At 39.6% G+C, this 22,358-nt stretch overlaps 1 protein-coding gene across 1 annotated transcript in view; it reads right to left on the bottom strand.

The window, feature by feature from the left end:
- The window catches only part of LOC102435802 (disintegrin and metalloproteinase domain-containing protein 5-like), a 45,622-nt gene that overhangs the window by 10,696 nt on the left and 12,568 nt on the right, over positions 1-22,358 (bottom strand). Inside the window, exons 4-6 of the mRNA XM_023751826.1 lie at positions 17,645-17,831; positions 9,238-9,333; positions 4,865-5,063 (exon numbers count right to left, since the gene is read on the bottom strand). Of these exons, the coding sequence (XP_023607594.1) occupies positions 4,865-5,063; positions 9,238-9,333; positions 17,645-17,831 (482 nt within the window). The remainder of the gene's footprint in view (positions 1-4,864; positions 5,064-9,237; positions 9,334-17,644; positions 17,832-22,358) is intronic.

Genomic DNA, 22,358 nt, shown 5'->3' with positions numbered 1-22,358 from the left:
ATTATATATTATATATATATATATATATATAATAATATATATATATGGACACTCTATCTACGAACTGGAAACCTAGAAGAAATGGACATACCTAGAAAAATACAACCTTTCAAAACTCAATCAGGAAGAATTAAAAAAAATTGAATGGGCCAATAACTATGGAGGAAATTAAAGCAATTATCAAAAAAAAATGTCCAACAAACAAAGCCCTGGGCCAGATGGCTTCACGGGGGAGTTTTACAAAACATTCAAAGAAGAATAAAAACCTATCCTCCTGAGACTATTCCAAAAAATTCAAGAGGAAGGAACACTTCCAAGCTCTTTCTATGAAGCCAGCATTACCCTAATCCCAAAACCAGATAAAGACACTAAAAAGAAGGAGTATTACAGGCCAATATCCCTGATGAACATAGATGCTAAAATCCTCAACAAAATTCCAGCATTACATTAGAAAGATCATACACTATGACCAAGTGGTATTTATTCTGGAGATGCAAAGATGGTACAATATCTGCAAATCAATAAATGTAATACATTACATAAATAAATTGAGAGGTAAAAATCACAGTCATATCAATTGATGCAGAAAAAGCATTTAATAAAATCCAACATCCTTTCTTGATAAAAACCCTCAGCAAAGTGGGAATAGAGGGATCATACCTCAACATAATAAAAGGCATATATGACAAACCCACAGCCAACATCATACTCAGTGGGGAAAAACTAAAACCATTCCCCCTAAGAACAGGAACAAGACAGGGATGCCCACTCTCACCACTCCTGTTTCACCTAGTACTGAAAGTGTTAGCCATAGCAATCAGACGAGAAGAAGAAATAAAAGGCATCAAAATTGGAAAGGAAGAAGTAAAACTGTCATTATTAGCAGATGACATGATATTGTCCATCATCAATAAACTATTTGACTTAAAGACTCCATCAAAAAAAACTATTAAAATTCATAAATGAATTCAGCAATGTAGCAGGATACAAAATTAACACCCAGAAATCTATGGGTTTTTTTTATATACCAATAGTGAACCTACAGAAAGAGACATTTAAAAAAAACAATCCCATTTACAACCATTGCAACAACAAAAAATATGATACTTAGGAATAAATTATCTAAGTAGGTAAAAGACCTGAACTCAGAAAACTATAGGATGTTGAAAAAAGAGATAGAGGAAGATATAAACAAATGGAAGAATATACCATGTTCATGGATTGGTAGAATCAACATCATTAAAATGTCCATACTACCCAAAACAATCTATAGATTTAATGGAATCCCCATTAAGATACCAAAGGAATATTTCACAGACCTAGAACAAACTCTCCAAAATTCATATGGAAGAAAAACTAGCCACAGCAATCCTGAGAAAGAAGAACAAAGTAGGCGGGATCGCAATACCGGATATCAAGCTATATTACAAAGCCACTGTCCTCAAAACTGGCACAAGAACAGATATATAGACCAATGGAACAGAACAGAGAACCCAGAAATCGACCCAAGCCATGATGTTCAATTAATATTTTTCAAAGGAAGCAAGAGCATACAATGGAGTCAAGACAGTCTCTTCAATAAATGGTGTTGGGAAAATTGGACAGATACATGAAAAAAATAAATGAATCTAGACCTCCAAGTTATACCATACACAAAAATAAACTCAAAATGGATAAAGGACTTAAACATAAGAATGGAAACCATAAAAATCTTAGAGGAATCCACAGGCAGCAAAATATAAGATATATGTCATAGCAATATCTTTACTGACACAGCTCCTAAGATTATGGAAACTAAGAAAAGAATATATAAATGGGATTACATCAAAATAAAATGCTTCTGCACGCCGAAACCGGTTTGGCTCAGTGGATAGAGCGTCGGCCTGCGGACTGAAGGGTCCCAGGTTCGATTCCGGTCAAGGGCATGTACGTTGGTTGCGGGCACACCCTCAGTAGGGGATGTGCAAGAGGCAGCTGGTCGATGTTTCTCTCTCATCGATGTTTCTAACTCTCTATCCCTCTCTCTTCCTCTCTGTAAAAAATCAATAAAATATATTTTTAAAAAAATGCTTCTGCACAGCAAAAGAAACCATTGACAAAACTACAGGAAAGCCCACTGCATGGGTGAACATGTTTGCCAATGCTATCTCCAATAGGGGTTTAATCTCCAAAATTTATAGGGCACTCCTACAACCTAACAAAAGAAGATAAACAATCCACCCCAAAAATGGACAAAGGACCTAAATGGACACTTTTCGAAAGAGGACATACAGAAGGCCAAGAGACATATGAAAACATGCTCAAAGTCACTAATCATCTGAGAGATGCAAATCAAAATGACAATGAGATATCACCTCACACCTGTCAGAATAACTATCATCAACAAACAATAAGTGCTGGTGAGGATGCAGAGAAAAAGGAACCCTCTTGCACTGCTGGTGGGAATGCAGACTGGTGCAGCCACTGTGGAAAACAGTATGGAGTTCCCTCAAAAAAATTAAAAATGGGAACTCCCATTTGACCCAGTAATCCCACTTCTAGGAACATATCCCAAGAAATCAGAAACACCAATCAGAAAGGATATATGCACCCCTATGTTCATAGCAGCACAATTTACCATAGCTAATATTTGGAAACAGCCTAAGTGCCCATCAATAAGTGGATTATAAAACTGTGGTACATCTACACAATGGAATACTACCCTGCCATAAAAAAGAAGGAACTCTTACCATTCCCAACAGAATGTATAGAACTGGAGAGCATTATGCTAAGAGAAATAAGCCAGTTGGAGAAAGATAAATATCACATGATGTCACTCATTTGTGGAATATAATGAACAACATAAACTGATGAACAAAAATAGATCCAGAAACAGAGAAGTATCGAACAGACCGTCAAACCTCAGAGGGAAGGCAGGGGAGTGTGTGTGTGTGTGTGTGTGTGTGTGTAGAGGGGGGGTGGGGCGGGGGGGTGGGTAAGAGCTCAACCCAAGGACTTGTATGCATGCATATAAGCCTAACCAATAGACATAGACACTAGGGAGGTGAGGGCATGTGTTGGGGGGTGGGAGTGGCAGGGTAGAGGTCAATGGGGGAAAAAGGAGACATATGTAATACTTTAATCAATCAAGAATATTAAAAAAAAAAATCGCCGAAACCGGTTTGGCTCAGTGGATAGAGCGTTGAACTGCGGACTGAGGGGTCCCGGTTTCGATTCCGGTCAAGGGCATATACGTGGGTTGCGGGCACATCCCCAGTGGGGGATGTGCAGGAGGCAGCTGATCTATGTTTCTCTCTCATCGATGTTTCTAACTCTCTGTCTCTCTCCCTTCCTCTCTGTGAAAAATCAATAAAATATATTTTAAAAAAAAGAATATTAAAAAAATCAAAGTTGATTACAAGAAAAATTCATCATGGACAAAACAGTAAATGTTAGATTGGGATGGGTCATTGTTTGTTTTATAAAGCCTGTGCCATTTGAACAATTCTTCCAATCCATCCACAGTTCTCTTAATGGGCATGGGGAGCCATGTCAGTAACCCACCACTGTGAACAACCTAACATCCTCTACAGTGGCCTTTTTCAGCTCAACTATTGAGGCTCAGAGTAACAGGTATTTCTGCATTGTTTTCTTCACACCAAAGGCCCACTGCCCTGGCTGACTTACTCCTGGCTAGAATTTACTTTTTCTTCCAAAATTATATCTTTTGTGGTTCTGTCACCTAATTCTCCTGGGGCCTAAGAGATTTAAGAATATATGGTATCAACTTTCCTATTCTTGCCTCCATTTGGCAGGCTTTGAACTGAGGTTACCACGAAATTCAAATGAATATAGAAAGACAGTGAAAGAAGTTTGGGACATTTTAGAACAGAAATTTGACACTCTTACAGCTGGGGTTCCCAGAACCCAGATGGTGCAAGTTCCTTGATGGAAACATCAGCAACTGCAGTGACCTGCTGTGGTTAGGCATGCTCTTGGAGGAGATTTTGAGAAAGTAGTGGGATCAAGAGGATACATTTTTCACTTGGTAGGGTCAACAACTGGGGAGAGGTTGTTTTGGGGGGGAGGGGTTGTTTCTCTTTCGTTTTGTTTCCTATGTGGCTGCAATGATCTCTAGAAGAAAGGCATTTATGTATACTTATATATACTTGTTCATCTTGCTTGTTAATACCTTGTATTTTATAACTCATAGTGCTTTCTCATCGCATTTTATTACCAGGGCAGGACTGCAATGAAGGTAGGCAGATGTTTATGTTTCTGTTTATGGATGAGGAAAATGAATAGTATTTCAATGAAGCTAGTAATCCTCACATTTAGAGGAAACTATCAAGTTGGACTAAACTAGCTGAAGCCCTCACTCTTCAGGAAGCCCCTTTGAACAGAGCCAGTCTTGAAATCCACACAACCAGTGACTAGCCCTGCTTTGTTCTAGTAAAAACCTATGTTTCATGTAAGTCTAAACTAACCTCCACCACCTCAAATTCTATATACCGTTCTGAGAAGCTTCATTTCTACTTGAGGGTTCTTTTATGTGCAAATAAGAATCTATAATAATAAAAGCATAATATGAAAATCAACCAAACAGCTGAACAGTGGAACGACTGTCCAGATGACCTTCTGGGTGAAGCCGGGGCTGCGAGGGCTGAGGCAGCTGGGGCTGCGAGGGTCTACTCTTGCACAAATTTTGTGCATCAGGTCTCTAGTTGCACAGGGTTTTTCGTTTGTTTTAAAGAATCAAGAAAATTTTATTTCCTTTAACAATAATATACACTAGACAAGATTTCACTTATTAACAAATTACATCTACATTTTTGTTCTACAGAATTGGTAGAGTTCAGAACTAAGAAGAAAATATGGTCATTACCTCCTCCAATTAAATCTCTACACTGTTTATCAAACATCCGACATTGCCCTTTATAACAGAAGGATTCATTTCCATTACAATATTCCCCATCACGTTTAAAAGTGTCAGGCACACAATGTGGGTCAATCCCATTGCAATACTCAAGAAAATCACAATCTTCATCATATCGTTTCCTACAAATTTCACCACCTGGTTTTAGCTAGAAGGAAAAAGAAACATAAGAAAAGATTACGTATCGGTGATACTCAAGTTTTCTTTCTAGTCAGACTTTGAATTTCCATTTTTTTCTAAGTTGCTAACTAAGATCAATGAGGAAATTTTTCTTGTCAACTACTTAAGCACTGCATAGCAACTTAGGTGATTGAATTTATCATGCACAAATGAGTGGGTAATATTTCAGAGAGATGTGATAAACTCAAAGATAATCAGGCTACCATTTTTGTAAACAACAAAGTAAATCTAAGGAATTAATATAAAAATTACTTTCGATTCATTATGGCTATGCTCAGATATGTAGCCTTTGGTTTCTCTATATGCCAGGTATCAGCAACCATTTACAAAACAAAACATACAGACCATAAACATGTAGAACAAAGTTTGTAGATTTAAAAAAAAAAAGAAAATGTAAGTATACATAGGAATTTTATTTCAAAACCACATTGCAAACAACTGTTTTAAAAAATAACTTCTTCAATTACATATCTCTGATCTCTTCAGTGCTTAGATTATTTTTTCAATAATGTTTTGTTAAGTGTATGTTTTACATTTCATGTATTGTTTTCCTAAGTATTTTATGCTATTGTGAATAGCATTGGTTTTCTAACTTCATTTTCAGATTGTTCATAGCTATTGAAGCTATTGTATACAATTGGTTTTTGTTTAGTAATTGTGTAACCTGTGACTTTGATAAACTCATTTATTTGTTTCAAAAGTAACTTTAAAAAAATCAGTGAAACAAAATGGCAAACCTTTAAGTAAGCTAACTTAAAAAAAAAGGACTCAATTAAAGAGTTGACACACTAAAACTGATAACATAGAAATACGAAGGAATGTAGAAAGCTACTGTGAATAATTATATGTTAAAATTGTGTAAACTACAAGAAACAGATGCCTAGAAACAGACAACCTACCAAGAATGAATCATGAAGAAACAGAAAGCTTGAAGAAAATAATCACAACTAAAGAGATTGAATTTGTTATCACACCTCTTAACAAAGAAAAGCCCAGGACCAGTTGGTTTCAGAGGCGAAGTTTATGGAATATTTAAAGAATAATGCTAATACTTCTCAAATTCTTTCAGTACTTTTTTAAAAAGCCCAAACTCATTTTACAAGGCCAGCATTACCAAGATATCAAAGACAGATAAGGACACAACAAGAAATGAAAACTATAGGCTAATATCCTAATGAATATAAATATAAAAGTTTTCAACAAAACACTAACACACCAAGTTCAACCACACATTAAAGGCTCCTAAACCATGATCAAGTGGGACTTATCCCTAGGATGCATGGACAATGCAACACATGGAAATTAGGAAACATGATGAAAGGAGTTTTTAGGGGTAAAATAGGCAGGTTTAGGGAAGTCTAGAAATAAAGGGGGCTCATGGGGGAGGGCTGCAAAGCTGGGGGACTGGGAGCTGCCAAAAGGCATACCTTCACAGAATAAGGGGAGAGGAAGACACTCATTCACAGAAGATAAGGGGAAAGCCACAGGGAGTAGAAAAACAAAAGGGAGAAAGAGGAAAACAGATTTTCATAGGGAATAGAGAATTCTATCACAAGAGGGGGAGAAAAAAGAGGGACCCCACATGATGTTTGAGTCTTGAAGCTGCTATAGTGACCAATCAGATGGGATATCAGGACACACAGAACTGCAACCTTTATAAACCTTAGAAAGAGGGTCTCTCCCCCTCCCCACCTGGGAGTCTGTGTTTATTTCCCAATAAATTTCCACCTTTTCCTATACCACCTTTTGTCTGTGGCTTCATTCTTCAAATCTACCTGGACAAGAACCCGGGAAGGAAGCCTCCTTTGCATCCTACTCAGAGGAAAACGACATGTTTCAGTTTTTTGCGAATTTCAATGATACATCCCATTAATAGAATTAAGGGTAATAATTATATTATCCTCTGGAGAGATGCAAAAACAAACAAACACTTGACAAAATTCAACACCCTTTTATGATAAAAGCTCTCAACAATTTGGGTATAGAAAAAAAACATTTCTCAGCATAATAAAGACCACATATGACAAGCCTTGGCTTGTTAGGTCGGAGAGAGCCCAGGATCGGATACATGCAGGCATGTGATGAGACAATGTACTTCCCCTGGAATTTCTAACAGATCAGCATGCCAGACACAGATACTGGCTTCTCCAGGACCCCCACACAGATACTGACTCCTTCCTGAATACCTTGCTGACCCCCTGCAGCTGAAACTTCCTCAGCTGAATATCTCAGCTCATGTCCCAGCCCCTCACCCAACCGCAGTATAAAAAAAGCGCACCCCTCCCTGTTGGCGTGAATCCACGTGCCCTGTCCTTGGGGGTACGTGGACGCAAAATAAACTTTCCTTCCTTCCTTCCTTTTCTGATCAACTCTCTTTATTTCCTTCGCTGCCTCCTGAGCCACCTAACCTAACATGGCTCACATCATATTCAATAGGGAAAAGGTTAAAGGGTGTCCTTTTAAGATCATGAACAAGACAAAGGCATCCTCTTTCTCCATTCCTATTCCACAAAGTACTGGGAGCTCTAGCTAGAGCACTAAAGGGAGGGGGGAGTAAATAAAAGGAACCCAGATCATACAGGAAGAAGAAAATTGTGTCTGTTTGCAGATAACATGATCTTATACACAGAAAAACCTAAAGAAGCCATCAAACAACAGAACTGAGAAATAAAGTCAGTAAAGCCATAGGTTATGGAATCAGAGTACAAAAATATTTTATTTCTATACATTTACAACAAAATGTATGTAGAAGAAATTTTGTAAAGCCCATTTACAATAGTACCAAAAAGAACAAAATACTTAGTAATAAATTTAACAAAGGAGGTAAAAGTCTTGTCCACAGAAAACATTGATGAAAAAATTTGAAAGAGACACAAGTAAATGAAAAGATATTCTGTGTTCACGGATAAGAAGAACTAATATTGTTGCAATATGCATACGATAAAAGAAACCCCAAAAATTTTAAAATAAAAGGAATCCAATTTAGGACTATGCATCTGAAGAATATAAAATTAGTATCTTGAAGAGATATATGTACCTTCGTGTTCATTGCAGCATTATACACAACAGACATGGAAATAACTTAAGTGTTCATCAATGGATGAATGTATATTTTAAATATAGTGCATATACACAATGGAATAATATTCAACCATAGAAAAAGAAAACTCTGCCAGATTAAACTTGGGGGTATCATTCTAAATGATATAAGTCAAACAAGAAATATATATATATATTCACCAAAACAGAAAATAGAATAGCAGTTGCCAGATGCTACAAGGTGGGGGAAATGGGAAGATATTGGTCAAGAGGTCAAATTTTCAACTATAAAATGACTAAGTCTGGGGATTTCATGGACAGCATGGTGACTATAATTAACAATAACGTATTATATATTTGAAAGTTGCTGAAATAGTAACTCTTAAATATTCTCACTATATGAAGTGATAGATGTGTCAACTAATCTTACATGGTAAATATTTTGCAATATATAGTTCTACCAAATAATTATGCTGTAAACCTTAAATTTATACTATGTATGTGTCATTTATATCTCAATAAAGCTGGGGAAAATTATTTTTAAAAGATAAAAATAATCTTTTAAATACTCTTTCTCTAATCTTACAGATGTTTACACCTTGTTTAGGAGTTTGTTTCCTTTTTCCTTAAGATTCCAGTGAATTGTGCCACCATGGGGCAACTGCTCAGGAATTCTTTAAAGGCTTTCAATAAAAAAGAGGGATTGAATGATTGCAACAATAACTGAATGAATTGCAAAGGAACAGAGGACTTTACCAGAAACAGTGAAGAGAATTTAGCTAACAAAAGGAACTAATCGAACTTTCTGACCCCATAGGTGGGGGTGATGTATGTTTATCGTTGAGAAATCTCTATGGGTACAAGAAAGATTTGTAATGAGGTATAAAAATGGGAAGTCAAGTTAGTAGAGAAGGAGCATCAGGTATTATGTACATGAGAGTCCTGTAAATGATAGATTGCTGAAAAGACTGACGTGGGAGAGTGGGTCCAATGTTACTTGGATATAATAAAATGAGAAGGGTAAAATATGTTTTCCATCTTCTTTAAACAAGAATTTCAAGAAATTAATGCTGAGCTATTATAAAATACATATTGCCTCTTACCTTGCAGCTTTGTGTGCAGCATTCCCCGGAACCACAGACTATCCTACCTTTGTATCGACATAATGTAGCATCACAGCATTTTTTATGTGTACAATTCTGTAAATAAATGCTATTACTCAATCATGTATAATTAGGTACCATCAAATAAAACTGCAACTCAGAATTTCTTTACAAAGTAGGAGGCTTTTGTTCACTCACAGTTTTAGTAATCCCATTCTTTAATGAAATTTATAGGAATCAACATCTCATTCACTAGTTCATAAAAGAAATGCGTTGTTTCACTACGCTCCATCTAATCTGAACAACATTAACATACTGTGGAGCCAACACCTTAGAGGAAATAATTATTTGATGCCTTGTTAACTACCATTCTCTTCAAAAATTTTCTTATATTCTTGCTTTGATAATAACTTGTACTAGCCACATCTGTTCACATAGAGAACTTCTCTGATGTGAAGCTGTCAGAAGTAACATTCTTCTCTCTGAAATGGCAAAATCCCCAAACCCACCCTAAAAAAAAGGTGGTCCCAGAAGCCAGATTCATCTATTTAGACCTCTGATGTCACTGAGATGCTGGCCCTATAGTTACTTATTCTATATAATAAAGAGGTGATAGGCAAATTAACCCTCACACCCTCACAAGATGGCTGCCTATGACCAGGCCGGTAGGGGGATTAGTGAAGGATGACCAAATGACTGAACAGCAGGCTGCAAGGGATGACCAGGCTGGCAGGGGGGAGGGAGGGGAGACAGGTGGAAGCGACCTGGCCAGCAGTGGGGGGCAGTTAGGGGTGACCAGGCCAGCAGGGGGGGGCAGTTAGGAGCAATCAGTCTGGCACACAGAGGTAGTGAGGGGCAATCAGGCCAGTAGTGGGGGGAAGTTAGGGAAAACCAGGCAGACAGGCAGGTGAGCGATTAGGAGCCAGCAGTACAGGATTGTGAGAGGGATGTCTGACTGCCAGTTTAGGCGCAATCCCCAGGACCGGGCCTAAACCAGCAGTCAGACCTCCCCAAAGTGGTCCTGGATTGGAGAGGGTGCAGGCTGGGCTGAGGGGACTTCCCCACCCCATGCATGGATTTTGTGCACCGGGCCTCTAGTATTTTATAAAATTCAGTGCCTTCAGTCAGCTTTTCTAGTCTTCAGTATCATGTTTGTTTTAAATTATGTAGTCTACCAATATCAGATGTTTCTCTCCTAGTGTTACCTTTTTTGTTATTAGTATTTTTCTTTTTCTTTTTTGTGCTACAGCTTTTTTTCATTTCTTTTTTTTTATTATTTTCTTTATTGATTAGGGCATTATATATGTGTCCTTATTCCCCCTTGGCTCCTCCACCCCCCAGTCATGCCCTCACCCCCCTGTTGTCTGTGTCCATTGGTTAGGCTTATATGCATGCATATAAGTCCTTTGGTTAATCTCTACCCATTAACCCCACCCTCCCCTACCTTCCCTCTGAGGTTTGACTGTCTGATTGATGCTTCTCTGTCTCTGGATCTGTTTTTGTTCATCAGTTTATGTTGTTCATTATATTCCACAAATGAGTGAGATCATGTGATATGTATGTTTCTCTAACTGACTTATTTCACTTAGCATAATGCTCTCCAGTTCCATCCATGCTGTTGCAAATGGTAAGAATTCCTTCTTTTTTTTTTACCACAGCATAGTATTCCATTGTGTAGATGTACCACTGTTTTCTAATCCACTCATCTGCTCGGCACTTAGGCTGTTTCCAGATCTTAGCTATTGTAAATTGTGCTGCTATGAACATAAGGGTGCATATATCCTTTCGGATTGGTGTTTCTGGTTAGTTTCTTGGGATATAGTCCCAGAAGTGGGATCACTGGGTCAAATGGGAGTTTAATTTTTAGTTTTTTGAGGAAACTCCATATGAACAACTTAACCATAGGCTACAGTGCTATATTTTTTTAAAGTTATTTTACATTGACTCATGTATTCCAACTTTAAATATTATTTTGTTAGCTTTTTTAAATACTGTTTCTTTTAATCAAATATGGGCTGTCCTTTGATTTTTTTTAATCCACTTTGTAAGGGCAAACCTTCTTAAGAAAAATAGAATATTCTGGCTATTTTGAAATGGCTCCTTTTAACCTACATTCTTCAAGAAGCATGAGAGGATTCATGTATAATTGGCATTATTTTTTCCTTATATGTTTGATAAAATCAGTAGTGAAGAGACATAGATTTGGAGTTTCTCTGTGAAAAATAGTTTAATTACAAATTTAATTTATTAACTAAATATAAACAATTCAAATTTTATCTTATCAGTTGTGATAATTTGTGTCTTAAGAAACTTGTCAGTTTTATCTAAATTGTCAAATTAATTTATATAAAGTTTTTAATATTCCATAATTTTACATTTATAGGGTGTGTGGTAATATGCCCCCTTCCATTCCTGAGAATAGTAATTAGCTTTTTCTCTCATTTTTCCTTCATGAGTACCTTCATAAGAGGTATACCAAGTCAAGTATATTGCTTTTTTGGAAAGCATCAGCTTTTATTTTCATTCTCTAGTTTCTACCTCATCAATTTCTGCTTTTATCTTTATCATTTGTTCCTTCCATTTATTTTGGTTTTAATATAGAGTTATATTTTAGTTCCCTAGAGTTACATTCCAAATAATTTATTATTCTTTCCCTCTAATATAAATATTTAAAGATATACATTTTTCTCAAAACACTGTTGTAGCTGATTCTCATATATTTTCATGTTTTCATCTGCACACTTTTAAAAATATATTCTAGACCTGGTTGGTTGTTCAGTGGTTAGAGCATGAGTTTGCACACTCTAGGGTCACAGGTTCAATTCCCAGTTAAGGGCACATACCTCGGCTGCAGGTTCCCCAGCTCCTGTCAGAGCACGTGCAGGAGGCAACCAATCAATATCTCTCTCTCACATTGATCTCTCTTTCTCTCCCTTCCTCCTCCATTCCAATATGTCTGAAAAATCAATGGAAAAAAATAACCTCAGGTGAGGATTTAAAAATAATAATAATGAAATAAAAATATATTCTAATTGCCTTTGTGATTTCTTTGAGCCATGGACCATTTAGAAATGATATAATCATTTCCAAATATTGGGGTGCTTTTCAAGATACCTTATTATTCTTGATTTCTAATTTAATTCTCAAAATAAAATAAATGTGATGATACTTACAGCATGGCTCAGAATATATTCTGTCTTGATAAGTATTTCAAGTACACTTGAAAAGAGTGTTTATAATTAGTTGTTAAATATAGTGCCCTATAAATATTAATTATATTTGTTGAGATTCCTTAGCTGCTCACTCATTAAGATAATTTTCTTTAAATTATTTGAGCAAAATTTTCTTTAATTCTCTTAACATATTCATAAAAACTACTGAGAAGGCTTTATGTGTTAAATGCAATATCAAACTTTTCAGAGTCAGTTTTCCTGAACTACCTATTTTCCTGAATATGGTTCATACTCCTTGTTTCTCTGAATGTCTAGTAATTTTTGTTAATCAGTTGGACATTACAGGAAAAGATGATATAATGACTATTCAGCTGTGTGCTTCTGCAGGTTGTTTTTGTTTTCTTAGTAGGAAGTTGGCCTGGGCATAAACTATAAACTTTATTTCCCTGCAATGTGCAGCAGCTATCTCTGCTCAGTTCATATGGCTTCCAACTGATCAATTTTAGCATGATTCCCTGGTATAATGTGGCATTCAGCCAAGGATTTAGGCAGACTTTGCACTTAGATTTCATTGTATAATATATCTGCAGTTTCCTTGTTTCTGAAGATGCCTCTTTAATTTCCAGTTGCAGTTCCAGTCTCAGGCTCTATATTATGATTTCTGAAAGAAGTTTTCAGATTTCTGCTGCCTGAATTCCACATAGTTGGATAATATTCTCTTTAAAAAACCATCAAACTCACAGAGCTCACCTGATGAACCCTGTGTCTTTCAAATGTCTCATCCTTCCTTTTTGCCCCCGGGAGTATTTCTGGCCCATGCATATTTTAGCAGTCTGTCAAGTATTTGTACAGTTGTTAATCAGATTTTGGGTCTTACCACTTTCACAATTCTCTTACTTTAAGGGTTCTACCCTTGAATTTCCAGTGGCTCCCATCCCTAAACTCTGTTCTCTGCCACATTGCTCAGCCATTTAATGCTGCCATCACTGTGGAGGTGCAGGAGCACCATTAGGCTAGAAAGACTTAAACTTATAATTCTTACTAGAGGCCCGGTGCACAAAAATTTGTGCACTGGGGGGGGGGGGGAACCCCTCAGCCCGGCCTGTGCCCTCTCGCAGTCTGGGACTGCTCGGGAGATAATGACCTGCTGGCTTAGGCCTGCTCCCGGGTGGCAGAGGGCAGGCTCAATCCCTAGGTGCAGCCCCTGGTCAGGATCACAGCAGGGCCAATTGGGGAGGTGGGGCACGCCCCTGTCATGCACAGAGCAGGGCAGATCGGGAGGTTGCGATGCCACCCCTAGTCACGCTCAGGGTAGGGCCGATAGAGAGTTGGGGCACCGCCCCCTGTCACACTCAAGGCAGGGTCGATGGGGAGGTTGCGGCGCCACCCCCTGTCACGCACAGAGCAGGGCCGATCAGGGAGTTGGGGCGCTGCCCCCTGTCACTCACAGAGCAGGGTTGATCAGGGGGTTGGGGAGCTCCCCCCTGCCACGCACAGAGCAGGGCCGATCAGGGGGTTGAGGAGCTCCCCCCTATCAGGCACAGAGCAGGGCTGATCAGGGGTTTGGGGCGCCTTCCCGTCACAAACAGAGCAGGTCGGATAGGGAGGTTGTGGCCCCGCCCCCTATCACACACAGAGCCGCAGGGCGATCAAGGGGTTTAGGCGCTGCCCCCTGTCACACTGATCTCTGTTCCGGGAGGCCTCACAGCTCCGCTGATCCTGGTGCTGGGAGGCATATTACCCTTTTACTATATAGGATAGAGGTCTGGTGCACAGGTGGGGGCCGGCTGGTTTGCCCTGAAGGGTGTCCTGGATCAGGGTGGGGGTCCCACTTGGGTGCCTGGCCAGCCTGGGTGAGGGGCTGAGGGCTGTTTTCAGGCTGGCGGGTGACTGAAGCTCCCAACCGCTCCTTTTTTTCTTTTTTTTTTTTTTATTTTGGGCCAGCTTTAGCTCTGAGGCTTGGCTCCAGCTCTGAGGCCTCGGCTGCTGAAAGCAGGTATCTGGTTTGTTTGGGTTCTATAATCGAAACACTGTTTCAACTCCAGCTCTGAGGCCCGGCTGGTTGAAAGCAGGTTTCTGGGGTTTTGTTTAGCTTCTATATTTGTAACAATGTTTCAAACTGCAAGCTCAGATGCCGGCAGCAGCAGGCGGGGAACGTTGGCTTCCTCTGTCACTGGAGCAAGCAAGCCTCCTGTTCGATTCAGTGCCTGGCTGCCGGCCACCATCTTGGCTGGCAGTTAATTTGCATATCGCCCTGATTAGCCAATGGGAAGGGTAGTGGAGGTACGGCTAATTACCATGTTTCTCTTTTATTAGATAGGATATCTTAGAGCTGCAGGTTTTTTTTTCAAGAATAAACTCTTTTCTGGCTTCTTTCTTCTTTAAGATATATTTCAGTGCCATTAAGTAATATACATGTAATATATACGTATTTATAGATAATATGTTATATGTTGTTTTATATTATCTATACTAATAATAGAGGAATATGCAAATTGTCCGGGACACTGTCACATAACAACCAATCAGCATGCTACATGCACAGCATGCCCCAGTAAGGCTGCTAAGGCTTTCATCTGTCCCTTCCTATACTGAAGACGACAGGGTTCAAGGAGGAAGGGCTCCAGTTTTGTTTTCTCAGCACCTAGCTAGGAGGCCTTCCTGCAGCGGCTCTCCCCTCTGAGCCCTACACAGGACGGGCACTCTGGCCTGGGAGCCCCAAGGGGAGGCGGAGCTAAGTGCTTTCCCTCCAGGACCCCGCTCTCCCTGGGAGTCCAGCACAGAGGGCGCTCTCCCTGGGAACCTGGAAATCCACCTCCTGAAGCGACTGCACAGCAGCTGGGCCAGGCAAATCATGGAAAGGTCGACCTACCCATGAGGATATGTACACTGGCGGAGGCTACACAGCTGCCATAGTGGAAGCCGTCCTAGATGGAGGAGCAGGAGTAGCAGGGATCAGAGTCGGCCATGTCGGCAATGGAAGGCCAGCTCCCCGCCGAATGACGAGAGCACACAGACCTCAACGGTCCTCCGTCACTTCCTGAGGAGCAGTCAGCCCCGACTGAGGATCAAACCCGAAACCTAAGTAGGTACCCTGATAGAATGGAACCCAAACCTTTGGTGTAGCAAAGGATCTCCGGCCCACAGCAGGGGCCAAGGCACGCCAAAGGGGTTTTGTTGAGGGGCCCTGACAGGCAGCCCACAGCGCAGTGGGTTAGAACCTCCTCCTGATACAGCAAGGTTGCGGGTTGGATCCCTGGTCAGAGCACAGACAAGAAGCAACCAAAGAGTGAATAATAAGTGAAACAACACACTGGTGTTTCTCTCACTCCTCTCCTCTCTCTAAAATAATCAATCAATAAAAATTAAAATAAAAAATAAACCCTCTGGCTTGCAGAGTTGCTAAAACAGTTAAAAAGCGAAGTCCCATCCCTTCCCGTTCATTCAACAAATACTTCATATACTCCTTCAATAATCACACTGGGGATGGGTGTTTATTTGTATGTTTTGGATAATCCTCACCTGAGGACATTTTTGCATTGAGTTGTTTTTTTTTTAGAGAGAGTGGAAGGGAGGGAGAAAGACAGAAACTAATGTGAGAGACATCAATTGGTTGCCTCTTGCTGAATCCCCAACCAGGGCCCTGTATTGAGCCTGCAACCCAGGTACATGCCCTTGATCGGAATCCCACCCAGTACCCTTCAGTCCGCCTGCAGAAGCACTATCCACTGAACCAAACCAGCATTTTTTTTTCTTTTTAACTCCTCCTCTAAGGATATGTTTTTTTCATTGATTTTAGAGAGAGAGGAAGGGAGAGGGAAAGAGAAAGAGAAACATCAATTAGTTGCCTAAGCAATCTGACAGGGATGGAACCCACAACCTGTGTATGTTCCCTCACCTGGAATCAAACCCATGACCCTTTGGTATGTGAGAGGACACTCTAACTACTGATCCACACCGACCAGAGCCTGATGGTACACTTAAAAAATTTTTTTCAGATCTGCCCTAGCCAGGTTGCTCAATTGGTTGGAGTCTCAATCTGTGCACCAAAGGATTTCCTGTTGGATTCTAGGTTAGGGCACATACTTAGGTTTAGGTTAGATCCCGGTGGGTCAGCAGGTGCAGAGGCAGACTACCGGTATTTCTCTGTCACATGGATGTTTCTCTTTCTAAAAATCAATTTTAAAAACTTCCTCAGGTGAGAATTAAAAATATATATATTAAAAATTTTTCAGATCTAAAATTTTATTTGGTTCTTTTTTAAATTTTATTTTTCATTTACAGTTCTCATTCAACATCCTGTCCTATATAATAAAACCCTAATATACAAATCGACCAAACAGTGGAATGACTGGTCACTATGAACTGACCACCAGGGGGCAGACGCTCAATGCAGGAGCTGCTCCCTGGTGGTCAGTGCGCTCCCACAGGGGGAGCGCCGCTCAGCCAGAAGCCGGGCTCACAGCTGATGAGTGCAGCGGCAGTGGCAGGAGCCTCTGTGGCAGCACTAAGGAGCAGCGAGATGAGTGGTAGGGAGCAGCAAGCAGGCAGGCGGTAAGGAGCAAGGGGTCCCGAACTGCGAGAGGGCACAGGCCAGGCTGAGGGACCCTCCCACCCCCAGTGCATATTTTAATACAGAAGTATACTTTTAACATATTATATTTAAATATAATATAGTCCGTATTTTACAATTTCTATCTCTGAGAATTTTCATGTCTACTTCACTTTGTTGCCAATACCTCCTCTATCATCTTTCATCTTATAGTTTAATCTTTGTTGTGTATTTTTATATTTTCTACATGTAATAGACTTAATTTTAAAATATTTTTAGTTGGCATAACCTGTCAATACAAATCTTTTTCTCACAATATTATTTTGTTATCCCGCTGATAATAGTCTATAGTCTTCAGATGTTCTTGTCTGCTTTTGTTACTGCTTGCTGTTAAATATATTTCTTTAACTCTCAATACTCTTGTGGTCACTAATTCTAAGTGTGTGGCTGATTCATACACTAAAGAATGTCAAAAGACAATATTTGAAGATAAACATTACCTTAAGAACATTTGCTCTCCATTTTCAAAAATAATATAAATTAGGAAACTTAAAGGCTGCCATCTTCTTTTCAAAAGTCTTCTTTAAATTTATTTTTCTAAACAATAAGGTGTTTGTCTTCTTTTACACCTATTATATACATATATAAAAAATAAAAAGTTTTTGAAAATTTTTCTACTCACCGTTGCAAGGCCACAATCACATTGTTCACCTTTTTCCAATATTCCATTGCCACAAATATACTTTTTTCTTTGGTAAGCTGGCTTAATAGGAAGGCTGTTACGAAGACATTCAAGACTAGAATTTGAAGCAAAATATTTAAACTCATCCAAGCTACAGGTACTAAAATCCTTTACACCCCGAGAGTGCCTAAAATATTAAAAAAAACATGGGTATGATAAAAAATATTGCTACATATTTCTACAGTTCTCCTAATGTAAGGCAATTTAAGAGAGATTTAAAGAGCATTATTTTTCATAGAAAACAAAATGCACATTTTCAAAAATATTAATTGCATTGCTAATATGTTTAACACACTTTTTCAATGTCACCAAGAAAATTATTGTAATGTAAAAACAGGAACTGTTTTATACTTACTTACTTTCCCAGTGCCAAACAACTGAATTTAAAATTTTTGACTTCAGTATTTAATATACTTTAATCTATTTAATATTATTTTTATACTTTTTCCTATAAATGCCAATATGAATCACTTCATAGTATATTTATTAATAGTATTTACTACTCTTTATTAATATTAACTTTAATAGTATATTTTAGAGCTTTTTTTCTCTCCATAAGTGAACACTTTTCAAATAAAAATTAGTTGTTTGAGCTATTATGGGAGGAGCAGTAGGAGTACCTGTCCTGACAGAATAAAAGCTGTTAGCACAAGCAATCAATGTGTTTCTCTCTTTCTCTCCCCTTCCTCTCTCCCTTCCAAAACATTTGAAAGAATATGATTTAAGAGACTAAAGACTGTGCCCTAAACCAGGGATTGAGAAACTTTTTCTGTAAGGAGCCGATAGTAAATAGTATCAGCTTATATGCTGTATACTCTCTTGGAACTAAGAAATTTTCCACTATAGTCCAAAAGAAGTCATACATAATATGCAAACCAATAAGCCTGGATGTAATAAGATTTTGAAAGGAGTTTTTAGGGGTAAAATAGGCAGGTTTAGGACGATTTAGGAATTAGGGGGCCCATGAGGGAGACCCGTGGGGCTGCAAAGCTGGGAGCTGCCAGAAGGCATAAATTTACAGAATAAGGGAGCTGGGAGCTGCCAAAAGGTATACATTTACAGAATAAAGGGAGAGGAAGACACACATTTACAGAATAAAGGAGAGGAATCCACTCATTCACAGAATAAAGAAGACAGTATTAGGGAATAGAAAAATAAAAGGGAAAAAAAGAGAGAACACCACTTGGGGTGTGAGCTCTGAAACCGCTATAGTGACCAATCAGAGGGGATATCAGGAAACAAAGAACTGCAGCCTTTATAAGCCTTAAGAAAGAGGGACTTGGTGGATCTCTCTCCCCCTCTGTGCTTGTTTCTCAATACATTTCCACCTTTTTCCGTGGCTTCATTCTTCGAATCTACCTGGACAATAACATGGAATATCATCTTTGCATCCTGCCCAGAGGAAAACAACACATTCCAGTTTACTTCCTGTGTTTCAGTTTTATTTACAAATCAGGTAGCCCGCCAAATTTGGCCCATGAATTATTGTTGGCTGATCTCTGCCCTATACTAAAATCTGCTCAGTATCAGTTCTAACAAGCCTAATTCAAGCTCCGACAGGATCTCCAGAGGAGACCAAGTTGGAAATACCTTGAGCTTCCATATATCCATACAAGAGGCTCAGTGCACAGTGCACTAGTGGGGTCCCTCAGCCTGGCCTGTGCCCTCTTGCAATCTGGGACCCATTGGGGGATGTCAGACTGCTGGTTTCAGCGCGATCCCCAAGCTACAGCCCCAAGGGATGTAGCAGTGTGAGAAGAGGCAGGCAGCCGGAGAGGAGCCCGAGCTGGGGCCAGGTGCCATGCCGCTCCCGCTCATCCCAGCCCCGCAGTGCCTGCTGCTGCCACTTGGTAGTGCTGCCACAGAGGCAGGAGAGGCTCCTGCCACAGCAGATGTGCTCTCCAGCCATGAGCCCAGCTTCTGGCTGAGCAGCGCTCCTGCTGTGGGAGCGCACTGACCACCAGGGGGCAGCTCCTACATTGATGTCTGCCCCCTGGTGGTCAATGCACATCATAGCGACCGGTCTACTGGTCGAGCGGTTGACCAGTCCTAACGGTTGCTTAGGCTTTTATATATATAGACTAGCGGACCGGTGCACACATAAAAGCAAGCAAATAAAGTTCAAAATGATTGCCCAATAGTTGAATTGTCTAGTAGAAAAAGAATCAATGTTTTTCAGAAGGAGGTAGGAGAGGCCAAGCTTTCTATTATAAAACAACCATATCTAATATGCTAATAATAATTAATTAATAAATAATAGACATCAAATAAATAAGGAAATGTGATCCATACCCAATAAAAAATGCAATCAATAGAAATCAACACTGAGATTGCCCTAGTGTTAAAGTTGGCATACAAATACTTAAAAGGAACTGATATTATATATTTTAAAATTTTAACAAAAAATGTTTAGCTAATTCAGAGAGATTACAGTCTTATACAGTGAACATGCAAGGGATAGTACAAATTCAATTTACATTAAATTGTAGAGCAAGGTAAACTAACTATAGTGGTAGAAATCAGATTAGCTGTTGCCTGGGGCCAGTGTGGAAGGTAGAAGGACTGCTGAAGGTCACAAAAGAACTTCCTATAGAGGGAGAAAGGATGCATAGCCTGACTAACACTGTGGTTCAAAAAAATAAAAGCCTAATATGTTAAGTGTCTGGTCGACCAGTCAGCCATTCAACCAATCAAAGCGTAATATGCTAATGATATGCTAAAGACACTCAACCACTTGCTATGACATGCAATGGCCACTAGGGGGCAAACAGTCGACCAATGGACGAGTAGCTATGACATGCACTGACCTTCAGGGGGCAAACACTCCAACCAGTAGGTTAGCTTGCTGCTGGGGTCTGGCCAATTGGGACTGAGCGAGATGGGCTAGACACGCCCTGGAGCCCTCCCACAGGGCCTCCCTGGCTGGCCAACCTCCTGTGTCCCTCCCCAGCCCCAATCATGCACCAGTGGGGTCCCTCAGCCTGGCCTGTGCCCTCTCACAATCTGGGACCCCTCAGGGGATGTCAGAGAGCCGGTTTTGGCCCCATCCCACAGGCCAGGCTGAGGGACCCTACGGTACATAAATTTGTGCACCGGGCCTCTAGTTTATATATATTTCTCAAAAATCATAAACTTGTACAGTCAAAGCATGTCAATTTTATTATAAACAAATCATACATCAATAAAGTTGATTGCTTATGAAGTACATAAATAAAACACTCAAAAATATGGTGAAACTATTCTTCTGAGAAATTATCACAAGGAAGACAAAATAAATTTATCTACTTTTTGTTTTTATAAAAACTTAGGATATCATCTATATCAAAGGATGAAATCTATAATAATAAAAGTGCAATATGCTAATTAGACCAGACAGCTGAAAGATCTTCTAGACGTCCTTCCGGACGAAGCTACAGTGGCGGGGGCCAAGGCAGAGGCGGTTAGGGGCAATCAGGCAGGCAGGCGAGCAGTTAGAGGTGATCAGGCAGGCAGGCGAGTGGTTAGGGGCAATCAGGCAGGCAGAGTGGTTGGGGCGATCAGGCAGGCAGGCAAGTGGTTAGGGGCGATCAGGCAGGCAGACAGAGGTGGTTAGGGGTGATAGGGCAGGCAGGCAGGCAAGCGGTTTGGAGCCAGTGGTCCCGGATTGTGAGAAGGTGCAGGCTGGGCTGAGGGACATTCCCCCATGCATGAATTTCGTGCACCGGGCCTCTAGTTAAATCAGGGGTCCTCAAACTTTTTAAACAGGGGGCCAGTTCAGTGTCCCTCAGACCATTGGAGGGCCGGACTATAGTTTTAAAAAAAAAACTATGAACAAATTCCTATGCACACTGCACATATCTTATTTTGAAGTAAAAAAACAAAACGGGAACAAATACAATATTTGTATTTGCATGTGGCCCACGGGCCGTAGTTTGAGGACCCCTGAGTTAAATAATAAGCAAGTATCCTTAGCTAATTAGGTCAGTATTTGCATCATTTACTGAGCATTTTTATAGGCAACTGTTATTTAGTAAAAAGTAGAACAAGTGCTTACTAGGAGCAAAAAATGAATATCAGGAAACACACATGTGAAATAAGTCAGATAGTTATTAAAATGATGAAGAACAAAAATAAAACAACATATTATACAAGGGTATAAAAGACACTATTTTAGAAGATAGGACATTTAATTTAAAAAAAGAACTATGGCACTCTAGTTGGTTTTCCTCAATGGATAGGGCATTGGCCTGTGGACTGAAGGGTCCCAGGTTTGATTCCAGTCAAGGGCACACGCCTGGGTTGCAGGCTTGATCTCCAGTAGTGGGTGTGCAGGAGGCAGCCAATCAATGATTCTCTCTCATCATTGATGTTTCTATCTCTCTCCCTCTCCCTTCCTCTCTAAAATCAATAAAAATAAATTTAAAAAAAGAAACAAAATAAGTAAAAATATATTTAAAGAATATATTTATGCTTTTCCCTTATGATTGGAAACAAGGCAAGAATATCCACTCTCACCATATCAATTCACATTGGGCTGAAGTTAATTCAAGTGTAATTAAGGAAGGAAAAAAGAATTACACACAAAAAGGTGGAAAGAAAAAAATTAACTGTTCTTATTGATGAATGACAAGATCTTGCTTAGAGAAAATATTACAGAATCAACAAATAAAATCTC

Source organism: Myotis lucifugus, unplaced genomic scaffold (genome assembly GCF_000147115.1).
Source record: "Myotis lucifugus unplaced genomic scaffold, Myoluc2.0 scaffold_26, whole genome shotgun sequence".
NCBI classification, from domain to species: domain Eukaryota; kingdom Metazoa; phylum Chordata; class Mammalia; order Chiroptera; family Vespertilionidae; genus Myotis; species Myotis lucifugus.
This window is presented reverse-complemented; position numbering and strand designations above follow the sequence as displayed.